The sequence below is a fragment of the Pteropus alecto genome, unplaced genomic scaffold, assembly GCF_000325575.1.
Source record: "Pteropus alecto unplaced genomic scaffold, ASM32557v1 scaffold226, whole genome shotgun sequence".
NCBI lineage: Eukaryota > Metazoa > Chordata > Mammalia > Chiroptera > Pteropodidae > Pteropus > Pteropus alecto.
Genome location: NW_006440132.1, coordinates 7206399 through 7227239, shown reverse-complemented (window position 1 = coordinate 7227239; position 20841 = coordinate 7206399). Strand labels below are relative to the sequence as shown.

Genomic DNA, 20841 nt, shown 5'->3' with positions numbered 1-20841 from the left:
ATAAGAACAAAATTTGCCACCTTAGTAATCAAAGAAATGCAAATTAAAATAACCATGTTTTGCTTTTTCTTAATCAAATTGGGACAGATTTTTAAAAAATAGCTACATTAAAAGCCTGCGGCATAATTTTTTTAATTTACTCTTAATTTGTTGCTATTATCTCCACATGATGGACTTTCCATCTTCAATTCAACATGGATTAAGCTTCGCATGATTTATTACGAAGAGTAATAAACATTTTATGATAACTGAAAAGGCAAATAAATGCAAAACAGTAAGAGTCTAAACGGAATGCAGGGTAGCCCCGCTATGCTAGTCATTCTGGTCCCGCGGCGCGGCTCGGCTGGGGACCCCCTGGGGTTCCGTGATGGGTGCGGACGGGTGGATGAGAACCAGGCCGCCCGGAGTGGGACGCGCTGTAGGAACCACAACTCCCAGGCGCCCGCGCGCCTGTCTCGCTCCGATCACGTGACCGCGCGGCCCGAGTTGCGATCGCGACGGCGGCAGGACCAACTCCGAATCTGGAAACCGGAGTGAGCGGACCTGGCCCCGGCACCCACCCAGAGCGCTCACCATGGAGGTGAGTCCGGGCGCCGCCGCGAGAAGTGGACGCTGGGTTGGCGGCCGGGGCGGGGCCCCTCGAGCAGCAGTCCCCGGCACCCCTAGGTGACCCCCGCCCCTGGCGGAGGGCTGGTGAGGGGGTGTGTTGGCATTGTCAACAGCGGGAACAGCGTTGAGGCGACACGAGAAAGAGAGTCGGCGGTGGCTCTGGGGTTTTCTTTTTATTTGTCCCTTTTGTTGGGTGCCAGTCCGGCTCAACGAGCAGGTATTGGGCGCCTGCGGTGGCGCAGCTGAGATTGGGAGCTGGGTGGGTGAAGACAGGCGAATCCGGGAGTTCCCCTGTCCTGGGCGTAGTTGCTTGGGGTGATTCCGGGAAGGCTTCCATAAAGAGGGAAGCCCTGGTGCATGGGCGCTCACACACCTGGCACACACACACCCCGGGCGGGTTCCCTGTTTTGGCAAATTCGTGGTCTGATTCTTTTGGGAGAAAAAACCAGACCCATCTACTTTCCATCTTCCCCACACTTGGGTCAGAAATAGCGTTTCAGATACACTGTTTTTCTCGGTCGGGTTCATCCGGGCTGGTGATAATGACAGCTTGCAGGACCCTTGTATTGCCTTCCTGTATCATAATTTCCTTCATCCCATGAAGAATATCGTAGACTTAAGATACAGGAAGGCAATACAAGTCATTTAGTCAAACGCCCTCCCCCACCTCCTGTCGGCCTTCTAAAAGGGGAAATAGATGGGAAGGGCTTGTGAAAAGTTTCGCATTCTCTGGCAGAACACCGACGTTCCGCTCCCCGCTAAACTCTTTGGTTTATAAACGAGGGAGCTTTTCTCAATTTGTAAGTAACACCAAATGAGAAAATAAAGAAGAAAACAGATATCAGGATTTCTCTCTTCTTCACCACAACCCCTCCCTACCCCGGGTGGGGCCCTGAATACCACACAGATAAAAGTTAAACTCAGCTGCTGGAGGCTGAGATTCATCCTAAATTAGAGCCCTGCCCCTTGCATATCTGACCACAGGGCCCTTTAATTGAACACTGCAGCCCCAGGTCAGTGTGCTTATGTGAATCACTCCAGTGAAAGACCAGAGTTAAGTGAGGCTTTGTCCCTCCTGGGTTCCTCGCTCCCCAGCAAGGCAGACCCTCAACTTGGAACATACTGGAGTGTCCACCTTCCCCTGGCTATCTTCTGCTCCTCCTGTTTCAGAAGATGTCCTAGCCACCTCTCAGTCTGGGTTAGGTGTCTCAGAGGGCTTTGTCCCCAGCACCACCCCAGAGGCTTCCATTGTGCCTCCTTTTTCCTAACTATATACATCCTGTTGTGATGATCTGTTCACTTCCCTCTCCCCTAATAGACCTCTAGCTACATGAGGGCCAAGGACTTGTCTCACTCATCTCTGTATCTCCGGCATCTACAACCCTAGCACAACAGTAGTAAATGTTTGTTGGTTGAATTAATTTTACTGTTTTGTGAGTGTTCAGTCAGGTCTACTGCAAAAGCACTTTGGGGTACCCGAGAGAGCTGGCCTAGGCCCAAGGATAGAAGGAACCCAGCCTCCTCTCTGATTACTTGGGACATTCCAGTCATGCCAACCACCTGATCAAATGAACTCAGAGAAGGGGTAACAGTACTGCATCTCCTCCCACCCCCACCGCAGAGCTGGTGCCTGGGATTCCCCCTGAAGTTGAATGAGTGTAACTCCAGCGTAAATGGAGTTCCACAGAATTATTTGAACCTGTTTGTTTTTGCATATCTTTTGTGAACGTTTTGTCGTGTCAACAAATACTCTCTGAAATCTTAACGAGGGATGGATATCTCTGCATAGTAGGACTCAAAATGATAGTTACTTTATTTTTGCTACTATTTCAGCTTTTTACATTGAACAAGTACCACTTTCACATGAGGGGGATAAAAAGCTAGTTTATAAATTCTGATTTTTAAAAGACCTAGGTTTCCATTTTCTTCTTATGAGGTCTTGAACAAATCCCTTCCCCTCTTGGGACTCATTTTCACCTGGAAATGAGATAGGGGTAGAGAGGAGCCAGAGTTGGACCAGGTCAGTGTTTTTCACACTGAGTTTTAGCAGAGCTGGGACCTATTTCTGCTATACTCTTTTTCAGAATCCTGTGTTTTATATAGCAGAGTTATAAGGAAGATTTTATTTGCCAGTGTTCCCTGGAAGAAATGTTGAAAACCAGGGGACCAAAAACTCTGAGAAAATGAATAAAATAGATCTTAAAAGTTCTCATCACAAGAAAAAAAAAATGTGTAACTGTGTATCACCAGTGATGAATGTTAATTAGACTTATTGTGGTGATTATTTCATGATATATACATACATCATTAAGTATACCTGAAACCAAAATAATGTTATATGTCAATTATATTATCTCAAAAAAAAAAATAGGATAATTCTAGCTCTGACATTTGGAGATTCTAATAATTGGCCATTGTCTTAGAAGGCAAAGGTTTCCACTAGCTTATCCCAACTCAGCAAGGATCTCCTAACTGGGTTAGCACTGACAGTGTTTGCAGAGCTGATTCTGCTGGCCGAGGTCTTACCTGGTGTCTAGAGGGGAACTTCCCTTCCCTGAAAGGGTGAACTAACTGACTGATCCCTCTGGTTTTAATCTTGCCAAACATGGTCATTAAGCCTGGTGTGGCTATTTGTAATTGCCATCTAGTTCCCATCTCATAGCACAGGCAGTATAGTGTACTAGAATGCAACCAGGCTGGCATCCAACTAGACCCAGAGTTGAATCCCAGCTCTGTCAACTTAATAGCTTTGCAAACTTAAAGCAAATTACTTAACTTTTCTGAGTGTAGTTTACCCACTTTTCCTTCCTGTGTGGTCCCTGTCACACAGAAAACTGTTGTGAAATGTGTGAAAAAAGCTTGATACCACCTTGAACTCAGGATGGACTAAGTGCTTTTTGAGAGAAGCATTTAGACAGGCACTGCATGTTCATTGCTTCTAACTTCATTCTTTCTATAGGGCTGTGAGCTCATTATTAACCTTTGTCCATAATTTCGGACACAGAATTGGGCTCAGCAAATGTTTAGTGAACAAGTGAGTAACTGTGGAATACACATTGAAGACAATTGTCCCTGGGCCCCTCCATGACACACACCACTGGAAAAGAATGGCTGGGGCCCAGGGGTAAGAAGAGGCAATTGTTCCTCAATCTAGTGCTTCCCCATTGGGTTTGAAGGGCATGGAGGCGACATCTCAGCATGACCTGAGAGCACTGTGACCTGGCTGGCCCAGTGAGAGTGGCCACCCCCCATACTTCACTTCCTCCTGGAGCAGGGTCAGCTCAATTACAGCTCTGCTGCTTACCCATTGTGGGACATTGAGCAAGTCCCTGCCCTGTCTGGCTTCATTTGGCCCTCATGACAACTAATGGCCCTTTCAGCACTTACATCCAGTGACCCCATTTTTCTGGGTCTTTAGAGGAAGCTGCTGGAGGGTGTTAGAGACCATAGCTTCCACTGCCCTAAGCCCCCTGTAACACAGATTTCCTTCTCTTTTAGATGCATTTCATCTTCTCAGATAAGGTGGTGCTGCTGTTTGATTTCTGGAGTGTCCACAGTCCTGCAGGTAAGAATCTGGAAGCCTTGTAGCTCCAGGCAGTGGTGAACCTGGGTTCGCTTTATTGGTATGTTCTGTGGACATTTAAGTGAGCCTGACTCCTCTTGCATAAACATTGAACAGGAACTTTGCATTTATAATTCCATTTGCAACCACTGCCCTTCAGATTGCAAAGGACTCCAGCATCTTACTGATCCTTGCAAAGGCCCAGAGAGAGGCTAGGGATGCAGCTTTTCCCTCTATTACAAGGGTTAGTAACTGAAGCCCACAGAAGGGAAGAGATTTGTCCAGGGTAACACAGTAAATAAGGAGTAGGTGTCAGAGCCAGAACTAGATCAAGGCCACCTGTTGCCTCCTAGCACCTCCTTCATCTAGAGTTCACTGTCCAGCATTAGCTCAGAAGCCCAGAGCAGCTGCTGTAGCCTTGAACTTGAAATAAGACACCAATTTTAAAGAGAAAGGTATTCCTTCGACTTGAAAAAGCAGAGTTGGGCACTAATTCATGATGGACTCATGTTTCAACTTAAATAACTGCATCTCAAAAATACACTGGAAATACCCATCACTGCAGGTGCTGATCAAATAAATTATGGTCATCCCTATATTGGGTTACCATTCTGGTAATCTATTATGGAGTTAACCTAGTGGCTTAAAACAACAGCTGTCATTTTATAATTCTTTCTCAAGGTTCTGAGCTAATTGGGCTCAGCTAAGCAGTCCTCACTCAGAAGTCTCACGTGCAGGTATAGTCAGTGGCTGGAACTGGAGTCATCTTGAAGAATTCCTCACTCTCATGTCTACATGATTGATGCTAGTTATTAGCTAGGACCTCAGCGGGGGGTTGTTTGCTGAACACCTACATATGGTGTCTCCTGTGGCCTGGGCTTCCTGTGGAAGGGTGGCTGGGTTCCAAGAGTGATTAAGTATCCCAAGAGAACAAGTGGGAAGTGTATGGGATTTTTAAGACCTAGCCTTGGAAGTTACAGAGCATCACTTCCACCTTTATTGGCTGAGGCAGTCACAAAAGCTTTTTCAGGTTAAAGGGGAGGGAACAAGGACCTCACCACTTGATGGCAAGAATGTTGACATTGTAAGAGCATATAGGATGGGATATAGTGAGGTGGCCATATTTGGAAAATAAAATCTACACATACTGTAAAGCCAGAGAAATAAGGTAGATGTGTGAACTAAGGGGAACTCATATATGAGGTACAGTTGGATGACAACCTGAGATGCAGAAGAGTATGCACAGATAGGATGCTGTCACTCAGACAAATAAAGGCTTATATATACAGTGAGTATCCCTAGAAAGCTATACAGGGAATTGCTGACAGAAGCTGCTCTGGGGAAGGGAAGTGGGGTTTGAGAGACTGGGCTGGAAAGAAGACTTACTTTCCACTGTATACCTTTTTGTACTGTTTGATTTGCACCATGTGCACACAATTGTCTATGGTTTTATATTTTAAAAACCCACTTCTTTTATAGATGATTTCTTTCTGGGAGCCCAGTAAAATACTATATAACTGTACCATTTAGTATCCCTCTACTTATAAAACAAAAGTGGCAGTTGGCCATTAATTTTGCACAGCAGCTTGGGTAAGCGCTGAAAAATAACTTTTTTTTTCATTATTATAAAAGTAATACACAGTAGAAACTTTGGAAAATTAGGCAAGAAGAAAATAAATACCTCCTGTATCTGAATTTGCTTAATTATGACTCCTTTGCTATATCTCCTTCCTTTCAGACTTTTTTGTGTACATACGCATAAACAGGACCTTGCTATACACGCTCTTTCCTCACGACAGAGATTTGTGCCAGATTTGTGCTGGGGACTATAGTATATGGCTTCTGGCTTTTCCAGGCAGTTACTCTTCCTGATCTCAAAGCCACACTCCAGTCGGCCAACCCTGCCAGGAAAGGGCTGGGTGGGGAGACAGTGCAGATATGAGAGGCAGATGGAATGAATGAAGAGGGAATGGGTGAATATGCTGTTCTGCCACCTGTGCCACGTCCCAAGGGAAGGTGCTAGAAGGGGGCATTGCTTGCCTGGCCGGGTCTCTGCAACACAGCTTCCTTTGACAGGTATGGCCCTTTCGGTGTTGGTGGTCCTTCTTCTGGCTGTGTTGTATGAAAGCCTCAAGTTTGGCAAAGCCAAGCTCCTCCACCAGGCTCTGGAGAGCATGCCCACCCTCACCAGCCAGCAGCTCATTGAGGAGACAGACCAGGATTCTTCAAGTTCAGAGTCACTCCCAGTCAGCAGCACCCGTCTCAGGTAACAGGCACAGGGTGTGGGGAATAGGCAGAGTTCTCACATTCATCCTGAGAGGTAGGCTAGGCTGAGAGGGCATTAACCCCACTTCACAGAAGGTTAACTGAAGCCCAGGGAAGGATCAGGACTTGCTAAAGTGCTTACAGTTAGTAAGTAGTGAGGTGAACTTGAGCTCAGGTCTCCTGCTGCCCAGGCCAGAGCTTGGCCTATGAACTGCCACTTGGGAAGCGGAGATCTTTACAACTCTGGTGCAGGCTTCAGTCTAGCAACAGAGGTGTCTACCCAACCCTCCCCTAAATCCCAGCAGGTCACTAAAGCTCCCCAACCCAGGATGGGATCTGCAGCCATCCCTACACAAATGGAAAGAATCGCTGTCAGCAGTGTATCCAACTTGGTTGGAGAGCAGCCCCTTCTCTTTTTTCCCTTCTCATTCTGGTAAAGCAGCCATTCAGGGTCCCAATTGTGCCCTCTTTCCAACTCTGTGTATAACCAGCCTGTCTGCTCCTCACATGGGTGTCTCAAATATTCACAACCACTCTGCGAGGGAAGTATTCTTATTCCTCTTTTACTGAAGAAATTTAAGTTCAGAGAGGTTAAGACATTTGTGCTAAGACACAGTAAGTAGCGGAATTAGAAACTGATCTGTCACCCAAGTCCATGTTCTTCCCATTGTAATACTGCCTCCCACAGTAGATTCAAATAAAAAAAAATCCGCTTAATGATTTTGTATTATCCTTTATCAGACACAGCTTACTATCTTATGTTCTCATTTTGCCTAGGATGCCAGGAAGCTCAGAGCTAAATGTGGTGAAGTGGTTATTATCCTAAGCTCCTTGTACAAGTCCCTCTTCCCTATCAGTGGGTCTGATGTCTTTTAAAAAAGAAATCTCCTGGGTTAAGTAAACAGATTATAAATAAGCTGATTCTGAAACTCTGCTGTTGTTCTTATTTCCTGACACCAACTCGTAGCTTTCAGCTTGTTACCAACGTTAACTTGCCTCTCTTTATCTAGGTGGTTTTCGTATCACTTTGGCCAGTCTCTAATCCATGTCGCTCAGGTGGTCATTGGCTACTTCATGATGTTGGCTGTAATGTCCTACAACACTTGGATTTTCCTCGGTGTGGTCCTGGGCTCGGCTGTGGGCTACTACCTAGCCTACCCACTTCTCAGCCTTGTTTAGCTCCTGTGCGCTGTACAGGCACTGAGGGCTAGAGGAAGCTGGGGTTCCTTCTTCCAGACATTGTACTTCCAGCCCCACAACTCCTTTTTCTTCTGATGGCTGTTCTTCACCTGACTACCAGCTCCTGGAAACTTTCAGCTGAAGCTAGCACTTGCTTCCTGGATTTCAGAGGCCATGGCAGCTACTTCTCAGACAGCCCACCCAGGCCCAGCCTTATGCTTTAGAAGGCCGCTGTGACCAGTGGGAGAATGGAGAGAACAGAATCTGGGGATAAGATTGCTGAGCCCATGAGGACTTAACTGTGTGACTCAAAACTTCATTTCCAAAGATCTTCAAGACAGGGCGATGGGTTCTGAGTGAAGGGCACAGACTCTAGATACCCTTTGCTCTCCTGATTTTTGCTTATCTAGAGGAGCATCTTCCACTGGACTGCCTGACCTCTTCTCTCTTTGGGGACAGAGACTACACTGGCTCCTTTTTCTCATTTTCTGCTTTTGGAACACATGAAGATTGCCTCTTCCATGGATCATGTTGACAAACGAACTAAGATTTTTTTCATTTTTTCCCACTGAACTCCTGGTTGGCAATTTTGCACATTAATAAGAAAAATTTTAATGAAATTATTTCATTTTATTCATGATGGATGGCAGCCATCTACTGGGACCTGTTTCCCTTTTTGGATGGAGAGGAAGTGACAGCAGATTAAAGGCAGAGAAGCAGGACTGTTATCCAGGCTCCTATGAAGGAGTGAATAAAGGAGTGAATATCCCATCAGCCTGCACGAGGAAGACAGTCTAATGGCTGTAGGTGTCTAAGAGCTCTTTGTGGCCTTACTGCCTCCTTTTATCCGGATCCTTTTATGCAAAACAGAGAACTGCATTGAGTAATATTCAACACTTAATGTCCTCTATTTATTACGGCTCACTTATTGCAAACATAATTCATTCACTTAAAATACTGAGTATGCCATGGGGATAGTGACTGAAAATGCAATAAACAGTCAAACCAAAGCATTACATTTGTAGAGTTAGACGAGACTCTCCAGATATTTGAACCTCTTCACTTTACAGAAAAAGAAACAAAAGACCCAGGGAGAAAAAAAACCACTGCTATGTATTGTAATCTCTGCGCTTAAGTACCTCACGTTCTAGATGAAAGATGGTCTTAATCTTTGGGAATTAAAAAAGAAATATTTTAATAAATATATATTTTTAAACAGTGTGTGACCATTCTTCTGTTTACCTTTATTCAAACAGCAAGCCTTTCAAACAACTGTATCCCTTCTAACAACTGCAGGAGCTAAGCAGGGCAAATGGAGCCGGCAGTGCTGGCTGTAGAGCTGGCTGTCTAAAGACTGAGTCTGTCCATCTGCTATGAAGATGACAACTCTGTGGTCAGGGAAAACCAGCCCTGAAACACTGTGCCCACAGGCAGACACCCACAATACCAGCCTAGTCAAGAGGCATTCTTTTGTTCATGTAACAAATACTGATCATGAAGAAAAATAACTCGGACTATAAACACCTGTGTTGGCACAATTATTAGCACCTTTTCTCTCTGAGGGTAGAAGCAAAAATATATCAAAACCATGTTTTAATTTATAATAAGAAGTAACTCTATAGTATGTGATGCCTTCGAGGTTGACCAGTACACTCTCCCCACATATGCAGGGAATTGGAAAGCTGCTTAATGTCACAACAGGTATAAGATTTCAAATGTCCAGTACAGCTGCTGAGGGAGCCTCATGCATCCATTTATATGTCCTGACCAGCTAAGGCTCCCTCCCCTGGGGTACCACTGAGATCTCCAGGGGTGTGCTGCAACCTCTTTAGTTTGATACAGTCTCTACATATGTAATACATTCAAGGCTTTTATAATAGAGGGCTTAAAACAAAAAACAAAAAAAAAATACCATGCCCTAAATAGACTGAGTACATGGTAAGATTCAGTAGGCATTTCAACATTCTTCAGAGCCAAATCACAAAGGCTGATATTTTCTCGTTAAATTTTTAAAAATTTGACACCTATGTAGTGCTTATTATTTGCCAGGCAGTGTTCTAAGCATTGTATAGTCTTAGCTCAATCTTCACAAGGTAGAAACTATTTCTGTCCTTGTCTCGGAGATGAAGAAGCTGAGGCACAGTAGTTAAAGTCACTCTAATAAGTGGCAGAGCCAGGGAGCCTGGCTGGCTGCCTTTCATGGGGGTAACTGTCTTCTGCAATGGTTGCTGGAGATGACAGTCTGTGTAAAATCCTCAACAAAACTGCCTATTTGTTAAACTAACAAAGTTTAGTAAACAGCAGTTCTTACTGCCTCCCAACTCTACATATGGGAGACAGGCTCAAAACTGTCATCATAAAGGATGATGTCAGGCCAAATAAAGAGGCATTCAGGTTCCCATCTTATAAACATTTCAAACTGGGAACATTTTTTATTAAAATTGTTCTACTTTCTGAAGACTGGTTGCATGGTCTTTGGAAGACCTTGGAAGATGACCACAAATATTTTCTCACTACTGTTTTCATTAGTCCTGGCCCTGAGTTCAGAGGGAATGGAACTTGCTCTCAAAGTGAGGAATCTTTTAGGTACCATGATGAATGACGATGTATTGTAGGGACCCTCCCATCTCGTCATGGCTTTCTGGGATGTAGAACCAAGCCTGCAGAGTAACTGAAGAATACCGGTCCTCAGATAACCATGATGCCCTAAGCTTTAATGCAACTGGGATAAGCTGAGTCAGCAAGAATGGTGACTTTCTTTGAAAGCTTAATGTTCCAGAGTTAGGTACCAAAGGGAATAAAGAATGGTGACTTTCTTTGAAAGCTTAATGTTCCAGAGTTAGGTACCAAAGGGAATACGTCACATTTTATGCATGTTAACTGGCCCAGATCTGTTACCACCCCTACCCTTAGATTCCCAGAGAGGAGCCAGACAGCCCTTAGAACCAAGTTTAATTTCTCCCCAAGACCTCGAGTCAGGGTTCATTAGAGATATTTATTTTAGTTTCAAAGATTTAAGGCAGAGAGAAGATACATGTAACAGGACTGCAGGCAAGGCTGTTAACTGGAGTTTAGATAGTATAATCCACCCTAGGTTCCACCAGACCCTCACCCAAGGTGATAGGTCCTATTGCTGGGCCACAGTTGAGCATCGGGAGACGATAAAGGAGGGTTCCCCACAACCATCTGAGCTGGTAAAGAGAATAAAAGGCTTGGAAGAGGGCAGGATTCTCATAGGTGATTGGCTGAAGGGGAACCTAGCAGCCCTTCCTCCAAGTGCGACTCCGAGGCAGAACCATGATCAGCTGTTCACATCCCCAACATTTTGAAAACAGGCCCACAGTTCTCTTCACCTGGCCAGAGGGGCGGTGGGCTCAGAAGATGGCTAACTCAGATATATGAACTACTGTCCTCAGAATGCTCACCTTCACCTCTCCCTGTGGCTCACCTAGACCCAGGGTTGACTGTGCAAAATCATGCTTAGGGAAGGTTCAGTAGAGAAACCTTTGCATCAGTTTCCTGGGTCTTCATCCCAGCCAGTCAATGTCATCATCATCATCATCTCCAAAAAGCGGTGCTGGGGGCGGGCGTCCCTTCATGCTCTGACAAAACAGGAAAGAGTAGTCAGTCCTCACTTGTTCCTGTACCAGATGGACTTCCCACCTGTGTAAGGTGAAGTGAGCCAACATCGGCTCCAACTCCAGGTTGGAAAGGAGGTGGCTGGTTAGGGTTTTACTGAAAAGAATAACTCTGAGGCCAGCAAACCTAGATTTCCACATTAAGCAGAAACAAGCAAGCAGAGAAAGGAGGCAATTTTTAACACAGAGACAAGAAGACCAACTTTGTTTAGCTAATTTTGTCATTTATTTGTGAAACACATGGATTGATTTGACAGATTTCTTCTCATGCGGTAACTTACATATTTTGTGTGGGAAAAGAAGGGTTGAAGGGGAGAGATGGGAGTAGGAGAAAAAAACAGAAGTAGACAGAGCAGCTCTAAGGAAAGAGGATGCAGGAGGATGAAGGGCGGAAAGGAAGAATACAATCACATTTGAAAAACCGTTGTGGCCTAAGGTGGCCTGGCTGGCTCTGAACATGGCCTCATCATTTGAGAGAGTCAAATTTAGAGGTTTGGCCACATTACCCAGTGGAGAATCCCAAGAACACAGAGCAACAACCTCCCATATCCCTGGTCTTACTGGCTCCTCTCTCACTCCTTCCAACCAGGTAGGGGACGGAGGGGGATTAATGGGCCATGGAAGAGACTCTCCCCGTTTTTCACGACTTGAACTCCTGGCCTTTTTCTTCTGGATTGGCAGGGAACAGGTCCAATGGGGATAGTAGGGACTAACACTAGAGACAGGCACACACTGAGTACCTTCTGCTCTGGGGAGCTACTCTGGCTCAGGATCTGACTTCCCTGGGCAGCCAAAGGGAAAAAAGCGTGATGTAGTCAGAGGTCTCTGGGCTAATCCCATTCCCATCACCGACAAACAGACCTGTACCTCTCTCTGGGCATCAATCAAGTAATCTCTAAATTCTGACAGTACAGGATTTTAATGCAGCACACTGTTGTCCTGTTCCAGCTAAAGCTCTGGCTCTACATTTACCAGTTGTATAAGTTTGGACAAGCTATATAACCTTGGACATGTTATGTTACTTAATCTTCCTGAGCCTCAGTCCTCTTTTCTATAAAATGGGATAAAAGTGCCTACCTCATTGGGTTATAGAGGATTAAATGCAAATGTTTGTGAACTAGTTTTCAGAGCACCCAAGTATTAGAAATTAACTTGATGGTATTAGTATTAATACTAATAATATGCTGCTTATAGTACAATATAGTTGGAATAAAAAAATTCCAACTATATTTAGGGTAGTCACTGGACACTTTCTCCAAAGAAATGCAGGCAAGAAGGAAGGGTTCTTGTACACAGGAGCAGGATCCCAGCTCTGTCACAGCAATTTTATCAAGGTTTGAGCAAAAGACAAAACCTACTCTGGTTGATACGTTAAGGGTAGAGCACTTACCCTCATTCACCTCATATTTCTGACCCTGGGATAGACTGAGCCTGCAGCTGATCTATGTTCTCCACTAACATTTCACTCTAGTGAAATTCCCATCACAGCAGTCAAAATGTCCTAGTGATGGCCAAGGATGCTTGAATTTAGCACAGTGGAGACAGCAGATGCAAGAATCAGGCCTCTGATTCAAGCTCTATCAGCAACTCGCCCTCCTGGCCTTCACTCTGGAGCTTTGTAAAGCAAGGCTATGCCATCGGTACTTAACCCATTTCCAGCCCAGGGGTGTTATGAGGACAGGACACGGAAGCACGTTGGAAAGCAGGCTGAGGAAGCAGAAAGTGCTCAGAAACAGGTGGGCCTAGTACGAGTTTGAGGGTTTAGTCCTAGCTCTGTCATTAACTCACTCTGTGGCTTTAGTAAGTCATCCTCCTGAGCCTCAGTTTGTCTCTGAATATGATGCCAGATAAGACAATCTCCCAAGTCCTTTCCAATTCTAAAATATAAATAATATCCTAGCCAATCTGAGGAAACCTGAGGCTTCAGCATTATAATGTAGAACTAACTGGCCCAACTTTCTTCACTTAAAATAACAATCATTCCTGCATAGAGAGAGGTTGTGGTCCCTTTTTAAGAATAAAGTGGTATCTGACCATCCCCACTATGCTTACAGAGCTGCCTCCTCCCAGCCCCAAGCCTGCTCCCACAGGGCCCTGCACACAGAGCCCAGGGAGTGGGCCACCAACAGACTCCATTTCTCTTCTCGGAGCCAGTGGGGAAGGGCCCCCAGGTAGCGGAGTGAGGACGTAGCAGTGCCTGGGATCTCCTTACCACCTCATCTTCATCCTCCTCCTCAGACTGCGCTTTGGGCTTTGGAACTTTCAGAGTTGCCCCTTTAAACAGTTCATCTTCTTCATCCTCAGAGAGACTGAAAGAAAAATCAAGTCACAGAAAATGTTGTTCCTACTCCAGGCCACAATGTCCACAGGTTCTGGGGTAAGAATCCAACAGCTGTAACCACCCAGGAATTCCTCCCATCTCCACGTGGGCCTCCTAGCCCTCTTGGCTCCCTCCATAACCTACAGTCAGAGAGATTTTTTAAATTAATAAATCACTCTTCTGCTTAAATCTCTTTAATAGCTTCTCACTGTACTTGAAGTTCAAACTTCTAACAGTGACATGAAATCTCACATGACTTGGCCCCTATATAGTTTTCCAACATCAGCTTAATACCCTTCTCCTAATTACCATGCCTTCTTTTAGTTCCTTGATTGTGTCACGTCCCCTCCAATCGCACGCTTTTCCATGTGCTGCCTTCTGCAATATCTTCTTCCCACTCTTGGCATGGAAGTCCCCTTTCCATTCTTCAAGTCTCAGTTTAAATGTTACCTTCTCAGAATCATTCCCTAACTACCCTATCGAAAGTAGAATAACTCCACCTTTATTCTCTACTATATACTGTTGTTTTTTTTTTTTTTTAGTACTTACTATACTTTTATACTTTTATAAGAGTCCTCATTAGACTGTAAGCTTCTTAACTCAAGAACCAAATCTGCCTTGCCTACTACACGTACCACAGAGCCTTTTACCTACTGGGTATCAAAGACATGAATGAATTAGTGAATAAGTGAATTAGTCAGTCAGTCTCTGAGGGATGAGTTACCAGCCCTGGAAAACACAGAGACAACCTCTACATACAACCACCTTGTCCCTGAAACTCTGCTCAAGGGGACATACCTGGAATGCTGAGAGCAGTGCTTGGGTCCAAGTGCTGCTCCTGTAGCTGCAGAACCTGTCTCTGTGCTCGACAGCTCCTTGGAGGGACCAGTGGAGCTAGTGACATCTTCGTCATTCTTGAGCTCTGGAGACTGAGGCTCTCCTCCTGGACTTTCGGGCCCGAAGGCCAGTGGGTCCCCCATTTTAGAATCTGAAGTCAGGGACAGTCTAATGGCGCTTTCTTGCTCCTCGACACAGACATTTTCTAATGGGCTGGCAGCAAGTGTCTCCTCACACTCAGAGTCCACCATTATAGGGCCCGGAGGCTTAGGGGGAATTGAAGTCGGGGGCTCCAGAGCTCTTTGGGAGGGGACGCAAGCCACTTCAGGTGGGAAGGAATCATCTTTTATTTCCGAGAGCGTCTCTGCTTCTGCGAGCTCCCCGTCCCTTCTCTGTATATCATCCTGAAGGGCAGAGAGGGCCTGAGGAGGCAATGGGTCAGCTTCCTTGACTACCTGCTCCAACGGCACCATGGGGGACTCCTGCCTCTCCCTACTCAGGGGTGCTTGAGACGGTCCTGGACTGGCCAAGACTGACTGCTCCTGGGAAGGTCTCCGAGGTCGCTCTTCTTCCTCTTCCTCTTCTTCACTGCTGCTCTCTTCCTTTTCTCCCTCATGTTGGTTTAACAGCTTAAGAGTCACCATCTGTGCAAAAGCCAAGGAGGGGGAGATGATCAATGAGAGGAAATCAGCAGGCACCCCTAGTTCTTCGGTTCTCATTAACACAACTGGTCATCTAGTTCAAATGACTTTGCTTCCTCCTCTCATGGGAGGCTGCCCATCTCTGTCCAAATAAGAGTCATTCCGGGCATCTGAATTACTGATGAACAGTATTAAATAATTTTTTATTCATGATTCCTTAGAAGGTACTTAAGCAACAAGATACCCATTTCAATGAAACAATCAACAGCTGACTGACTGTACCTTGATGGTATTCACGATGGTCCCCAGAATGGTCCTGCCATTGTAAGATTCCTCCAGCTCAAACTCTCCTCGCAAGGACTGAAATACCTGGTTCATGATCTTCTTGACCTATGTGAAGATGTGAGGAGAGAAAAACATATCAAAAGGTATGCTGCCAAAATCGAGTGATTAAGGAACGCATCTAAATTCTAGAGAGGGGTTTGGAAGGCTAAAATGAAGCCCCCTTAGAATTGTACAGAGGGACACAGCTGGTCATGAGCTCGGACGTGGAGAGGACAATGTAAAATAATGAGCTGCACTCAATGGAAGGGCTATCAAGGACAGGTAAACTGTAGCATGTGCACCGAGATTGCTTAAAGACTGTTTGTTGTTCCCTCCCACTGTGGCCACCACTAGAGCTGCTCTGGGCTACTATGATTGGTAGCTAGCAGATGCTGGGCACGCTCCTCCACCCCAACTCTTCTCCTGCCAAAACCTTGGGATAGGGCTCTTTGGGTTTGCCATCAAAGCGACAGGTTCCAAAGGGTTGATTTTTACTTAAGAAAGGCAGGTGGTACATCCATAAAGTTAGGAAAAAAGCTAGCAAAAATTGACCATATTCTTCCTGAATGCCTGATATGACGTGGTTTGCTTCTTCTTCAAATTACCAGCTTACCTTCTCTGATGGGTCAGTAGCAGTAGCTTCAACCCTAGACATCTGGGACTTGTTTCTGTCCAGGTCCTTGATGTGCTGTTCATTTTGCTCTGTTAGGGCTGTAACTTGGGCCTGGAGAGCTAAACACTGCAAAACGAACACACTATGGCTGTGGGCCCAAGAACCTGAACTGCCTACCAGGTGAAAGTCAGGAAACCCAGCAGGGGAAGCATCCTAAGCATCAAGGGTTAACCTCGCGCAGGTCTGCTGGTGTCTGCACCCTTAACCTCACCCCCAGCTGGCTGGCTGGCTGACTCAGGGTATCTATTTCCCCATCACTCGATCTCAACTCACAACTTCGCCAACACAACTTTCCCAACAAGGTTGTTTGCCTTGTTCCTAATCAGGTTAAGAATATAATGAAAAAAAGGCGGGGTATAATTCTAGTCACACAGACATATGAACAGTGGACACTAAAAGCAACCTATTCACCTGTAAGATTGCCTTCACCATCTTTGAGTCAAAGATTTTCAACTGGGTATTTTAAGGAAAGAAATTGACCTCCAGATATGGGTACTTTTTTCATACCATGACCCTAAGCCATCTCTCTTAGTTTTTTATGCCAGATGATCCTCCATGCCCATGCTCTATCCTGTCTCAGTGCCTTTTCCCAGGATGTTCTGTTGCCTCTTCACCTAACCAAAGCTACTTGTCCTAGGCTCTGCTCCCCTAGACACTTCCTCTTCTGGGCCTCACAGCACTTAATGTTCATCTTTGTTTCTCTCGGTCTCCCTTTCTTGACTGTGAGATTCTTGAGGGCAGAGTTCTTTGTAAGCCCTTTCCCTAACACAGTGTCTTGCATTCAATAAATACTTGCTTAATAAATGAAGGATCAAATGGTAATGGAAAGCATGTTCCAGAACACTACTGCTGCTTTTTCTTTTACTAAGTCACTCGCCTGTCATCCCAAAGAAGGATGTGAAAGATTACTGTGGAGAGTTGAACAAGTGTAGTTTTGCTTTCAAGCTATTAACATCTTTCAGGTTCAAAAGAACCTATAAGACTCAAACAACCTCCTTGCCTAAAGTTAACAGGGCTACCTAAGCTGTTTGGCTCAGAGAAAACACCTACCTTTTCCTGAAGCTGGAGCAGTTTCTGCTGGTTGGCATCTCTCTGAGCACACACCTCCTGATATTGTTGTAGGTGTTCATCCTTGGCGGAGGCCAACAGATGTTCACATTTTGCTTCCCACTGGGTCTGTAGCTCAGCCTGTACTAGAGACAGCTGCCAAGAAAAAGTAATCGCCATATCCTGGGCGGTCCAGTTGCATGTAGGAAAGCCCATCTTTTATGAGGCAAAACAAATATGCCAACAGCCCAGCTTCTTAGGGAAACACTGTTTGAAAGATCTTGATTACTTTGAAAGTAAATTTTTTTTTAAGGCAGATGGAATATATCGTTGTTTGTCAGGAATCTAAAAGGTACTCTGACCAAATACAGGTGTGACTGTCTAGATAGGTTCCTAGAGGGCAGGGCCATTATGTAATCATACTTTTCGGAGTCCAAGCCCTAAACTTTATAGGTTCAGAAACTTTTTGTCAAAATTCCCAGAGGTGATCAAATTGAGGGTACCGATTCACTCTAAATGGACATATAAATATGAATTTATGAACTTACAAGGAGAAAGGTCCCTGTCAAATGAACTACATATCCAGCCGTGTCCTGCCACTGCCCCTGCTTTCCCTGATTACCTAAATAAATCCCTTTTCAAGGGTGATAATGTGTCTCAAAGATGGTGTCTAGTGGTTGAGGACTTTAGACTTAACTGTGTTTGGAACTTTTTTATAAAGACTTTTTATTTTTCATGTTTTACTTATATAGTTAAATTTTCATTAAAGTTTAAAAATAGAAAGATTCATCGCCTGATTCCTGGCTCTTCTGTATACATTAGGATTGTGTTCTTCCATCTTTCTCTAAAGTGAGGGCACCAATAATGAGAAATCTCATCATAAAAGATAAGGAAGAAACTAAAAGCTTTTCTGAGTCCTTCATGACCTGCTTTTATTTTGAAAGTGCTCAGTTTCCCATTACCTGCTCTGCAGCTACTTGGTCTGTGGACACACGAGCTTTCTTCAAAAGCTGTCGAAGTTTGTCCAATTCCTCCTGGTATGACTTGCGAATTCCATCTATCTCCTCCTCAGCCTGACATCGCTCTTGAGCAGACTTCTTTTTTCTTTCTGAGAGGTTCTTAGGAACAAGAGAACCATCATCAGCTCTAGCTGTTTAACAGAGGACAGCAGAGAGAGTGGTGGTGATGGTCAGTGACCTCACTGGGTTCTTACTTCATTTCTGGAAACAATGCATTTTTTAGTTTAATTTTCCCTATATATTTAACATTCTTGGTTACTGGGTGAGAAAAATTGTGACAAGAAGGAAACCAAGAAGGGCTTTATCTACCATTCCATTAAGAGATGGGGAATATCTTTGAACAGTGATAAAGGTATAGGGAAGTGGACACTTTCAACCCTACTGGTAGGAAAATAAATTGGTATACTCCCTTTAGATGGCAATTTGTCAGTCCTGTGAAAATACTTACAAAATATGCATACCCAGAAATTCCACAAATTCTAATTTGTCTTAAGGAAGCAATAAAGCATGTTCATAAAGACTGTGTGTTACAAGGATGGGTAATGTAGTGGTATCTATAATAATGAAAAACTGAAAATAGCCAAAAAATACAGAATGAATTTGGTTAAAAAAAAAAACAACTGATAAATTCGCTGAAGAAACTAAAATTGTAACCCAAGATTTAGCCCCTAAAAAGGCACTAGGCTAAAAGGGCTTTACTAGAGAGTTTTACTAAAACCTCAGAAAGAATTTGTTATTGTTATATTTTAACTATCCCAGAAAATAGAAATGTTCCACTTTGTTCAATGGGGCCTATATATAATCCTGATATGAAAATTTTAACACAACAAAAGATACTATGAATAAAGTTTAAAAACAACAAACTAGAAAAGTATTTGTGACACCTAGGACTGGCAAAGGATTAATACCCTTAATAATATTTACAAATCAAACTAATATTACAATAGGAAAGAGGGCAAAAAGACATTAAAAAGACAATTCACAGAAGAAATACAAATAAGTGTTAAATATATGAAAGCTTTACTACTAACAAAAATACATATTAAAATAAACCAGCATATTTCACCTATCAGACTTATAAAGATTAGAAAAACTGATATATGCAGAGTTGGAAAAAGTATGAAGAAATGCGCTTGCTCACATAGTGCTAGAAGTGTAAGCTAGCACACTCTTATTTTGGATAATCTGGCAATATTTATTTTAAAAATTTCGATGTATAGCATTTCCTCTAATCCAGTAATTCTAATTCAAACAATTCATTTTATGGGAATGCACAAATGATTCTACAAAACTAGTTGTATAGTACAAGGATGTCCAAAGCGGCAATGCTTGAAATAATGAAAAAATGAAAACAGAAATATCCATCGATAGAATAGTTAAATTATGGTACAGTCTCGTAGCAGACTATTATGCAGTAGTAAAAAAAATGAGAAAGTTCTCATTTGTATTAGTGCACTGTCCACGATACTTTAAAAAAGCATTAAACATGATCCCATTATTGGTAAAAAAAAAAAAAATAGTATCAATGTAGCTATATGTATGTATAAGTGAGTGTGTCTATATGTTTTATACCCACAGAAAACACGGCAGAAGAATAAACATACATCACTTATAGCTGTTACTTCTAATGCATGAGATCAGAAAGGGGAAGAATATACTTTTCTGTCTTATTTGTATTTTGTTACAATGAGCACATCCTATTATAATCTTTAAAAGAAAAATTAAAATGTTTATTAAATAGTGGTTCCTGGCCACTTGGGTTCAACAGAGAAACTTCAGTTGTAGAATTTACCCTTTCCAGAGACTCCTTCTCTGCTCGAAGGTCAGTCAGCTCTTCCTCCAGGGCTGTCGCCTTGAGTTCCAGTTGCCTCCGGCTTTGCTTTTCACTTTTGAATTTGGACTGTGCTTGCTCAGAGGATTCTTGGAGCTCTGGGATGTAACAGGAGAGAGACTTGGCTGCAGAAGCAGAACTGTAGCAAACTATTTGGCATCCCAGAAGCTTCTTCAAAGCTGCATTCTGTGATCTCCCAGTCCTACCACACCAGCATCTTCCCCTCACTTCTTTCAGCATCACCACCAGCAGGTTTATCAAGCCATAAACAGACTCCCCCACTAACCTGTATTTACCTCTATATATATGTCACTTTCTACACATACAAAATGAAAAAGTTCCAAGTAGTCAGAGACAACCTCAAAATACATCGCTCTTACAATTCCATTTCAGTCACCATCTCAACACACTGGACAGATCCTTGGTATTGGTCCAGCCCTTTCTCACTGCCTGGGTAAGGTAGTCTCAAGTTCTTTAGTAGCTGGGACATTGTACCAAGAGTTTGCTTTCAAAAAATCCCTTCTCAAATAAAATTATTTGAAATCTTTATTAAAATGTAATGCATCAAAATTTATTTTGTTTGGAAAACTCTTGAGACCCTAATGGCACAAAAGCATAAAAAGTATCTGTATGACATTCAAATCTAAGACTGTCTCTCATGGTTGCCCAGATTATGCTCTAAACAGTGGTCCCCAACCTTTCTGGCATCAGGGATCTGTGCTCCAATGAGAATCTAATGCCTGATGATCTGAAGTGGAGCGGAGGCAGTGATGCTAGCGCTGGGGAGCGGCTGCAAATACAGATGAAATTTTGCTCACTTGCCCACCACTCACCTCCTGCTGTGCAGCCTGGTTCCTAACAGGCCACAAACTAGTACCAGTTCCATGGCCCAGGGC

The 20841-nt window shown here is 43.8% G+C and overlaps 2 protein-coding genes across 2 annotated transcripts in view; one reads left to right on the top strand and one right to left on the bottom strand.

Moving 5' to 3' along the window:
• Window positions 1-456: 456 nt before the first annotated feature.
• Window positions 457-8836, top strand: SLC31A2 (solute carrier family 31 member 2). Its single transcript, XM_006917127.3, has 4 exons — window positions 457-580; window positions 4108-4174; window positions 6248-6437; window positions 7447-8836. The coding sequence occupies exons 1-4, from the start codon at window positions 575-577 to the stop codon at window positions 7613-7615; spliced, it is 432 nt and encodes a 143-aa protein (XP_006917189.1). The 5' UTR covers window positions 457-574; the 3' UTR covers window positions 7616-8836.
• Window positions 8837-10590: 1754 nt separating this feature from the next.
• The window catches only part of FKBP15 (FK506 binding protein 15), a 51116-nt gene continuing 40865 nt past the window's right edge, over window positions 10591-20841 (bottom strand). The window contains exons 22-29 of the mRNA XM_006917126.3: window positions 19907-20043; window positions 18058-18213; window positions 17099-17251; window positions 15989-16114; window positions 15334-15441; window positions 14372-15054; window positions 13466-13562; window positions 10591-11217 (exon numbers count right to left, since the gene is read on the bottom strand). Of these exons, the coding sequence (XP_006917188.1) occupies window positions 11143-11217; window positions 13466-13562; window positions 14372-15054; window positions 15334-15441; window positions 15989-16114; window positions 17099-17251; window positions 18058-18213; window positions 19907-20043 (1535 nt within the window). The 3' untranslated portion in view covers window positions 10591-11142. The remainder of the gene's footprint in view (window positions 11218-13465; window positions 13563-14371; window positions 15055-15333; window positions 15442-15988; window positions 16115-17098; window positions 17252-18057; window positions 18214-19906; window positions 20044-20841) is intronic.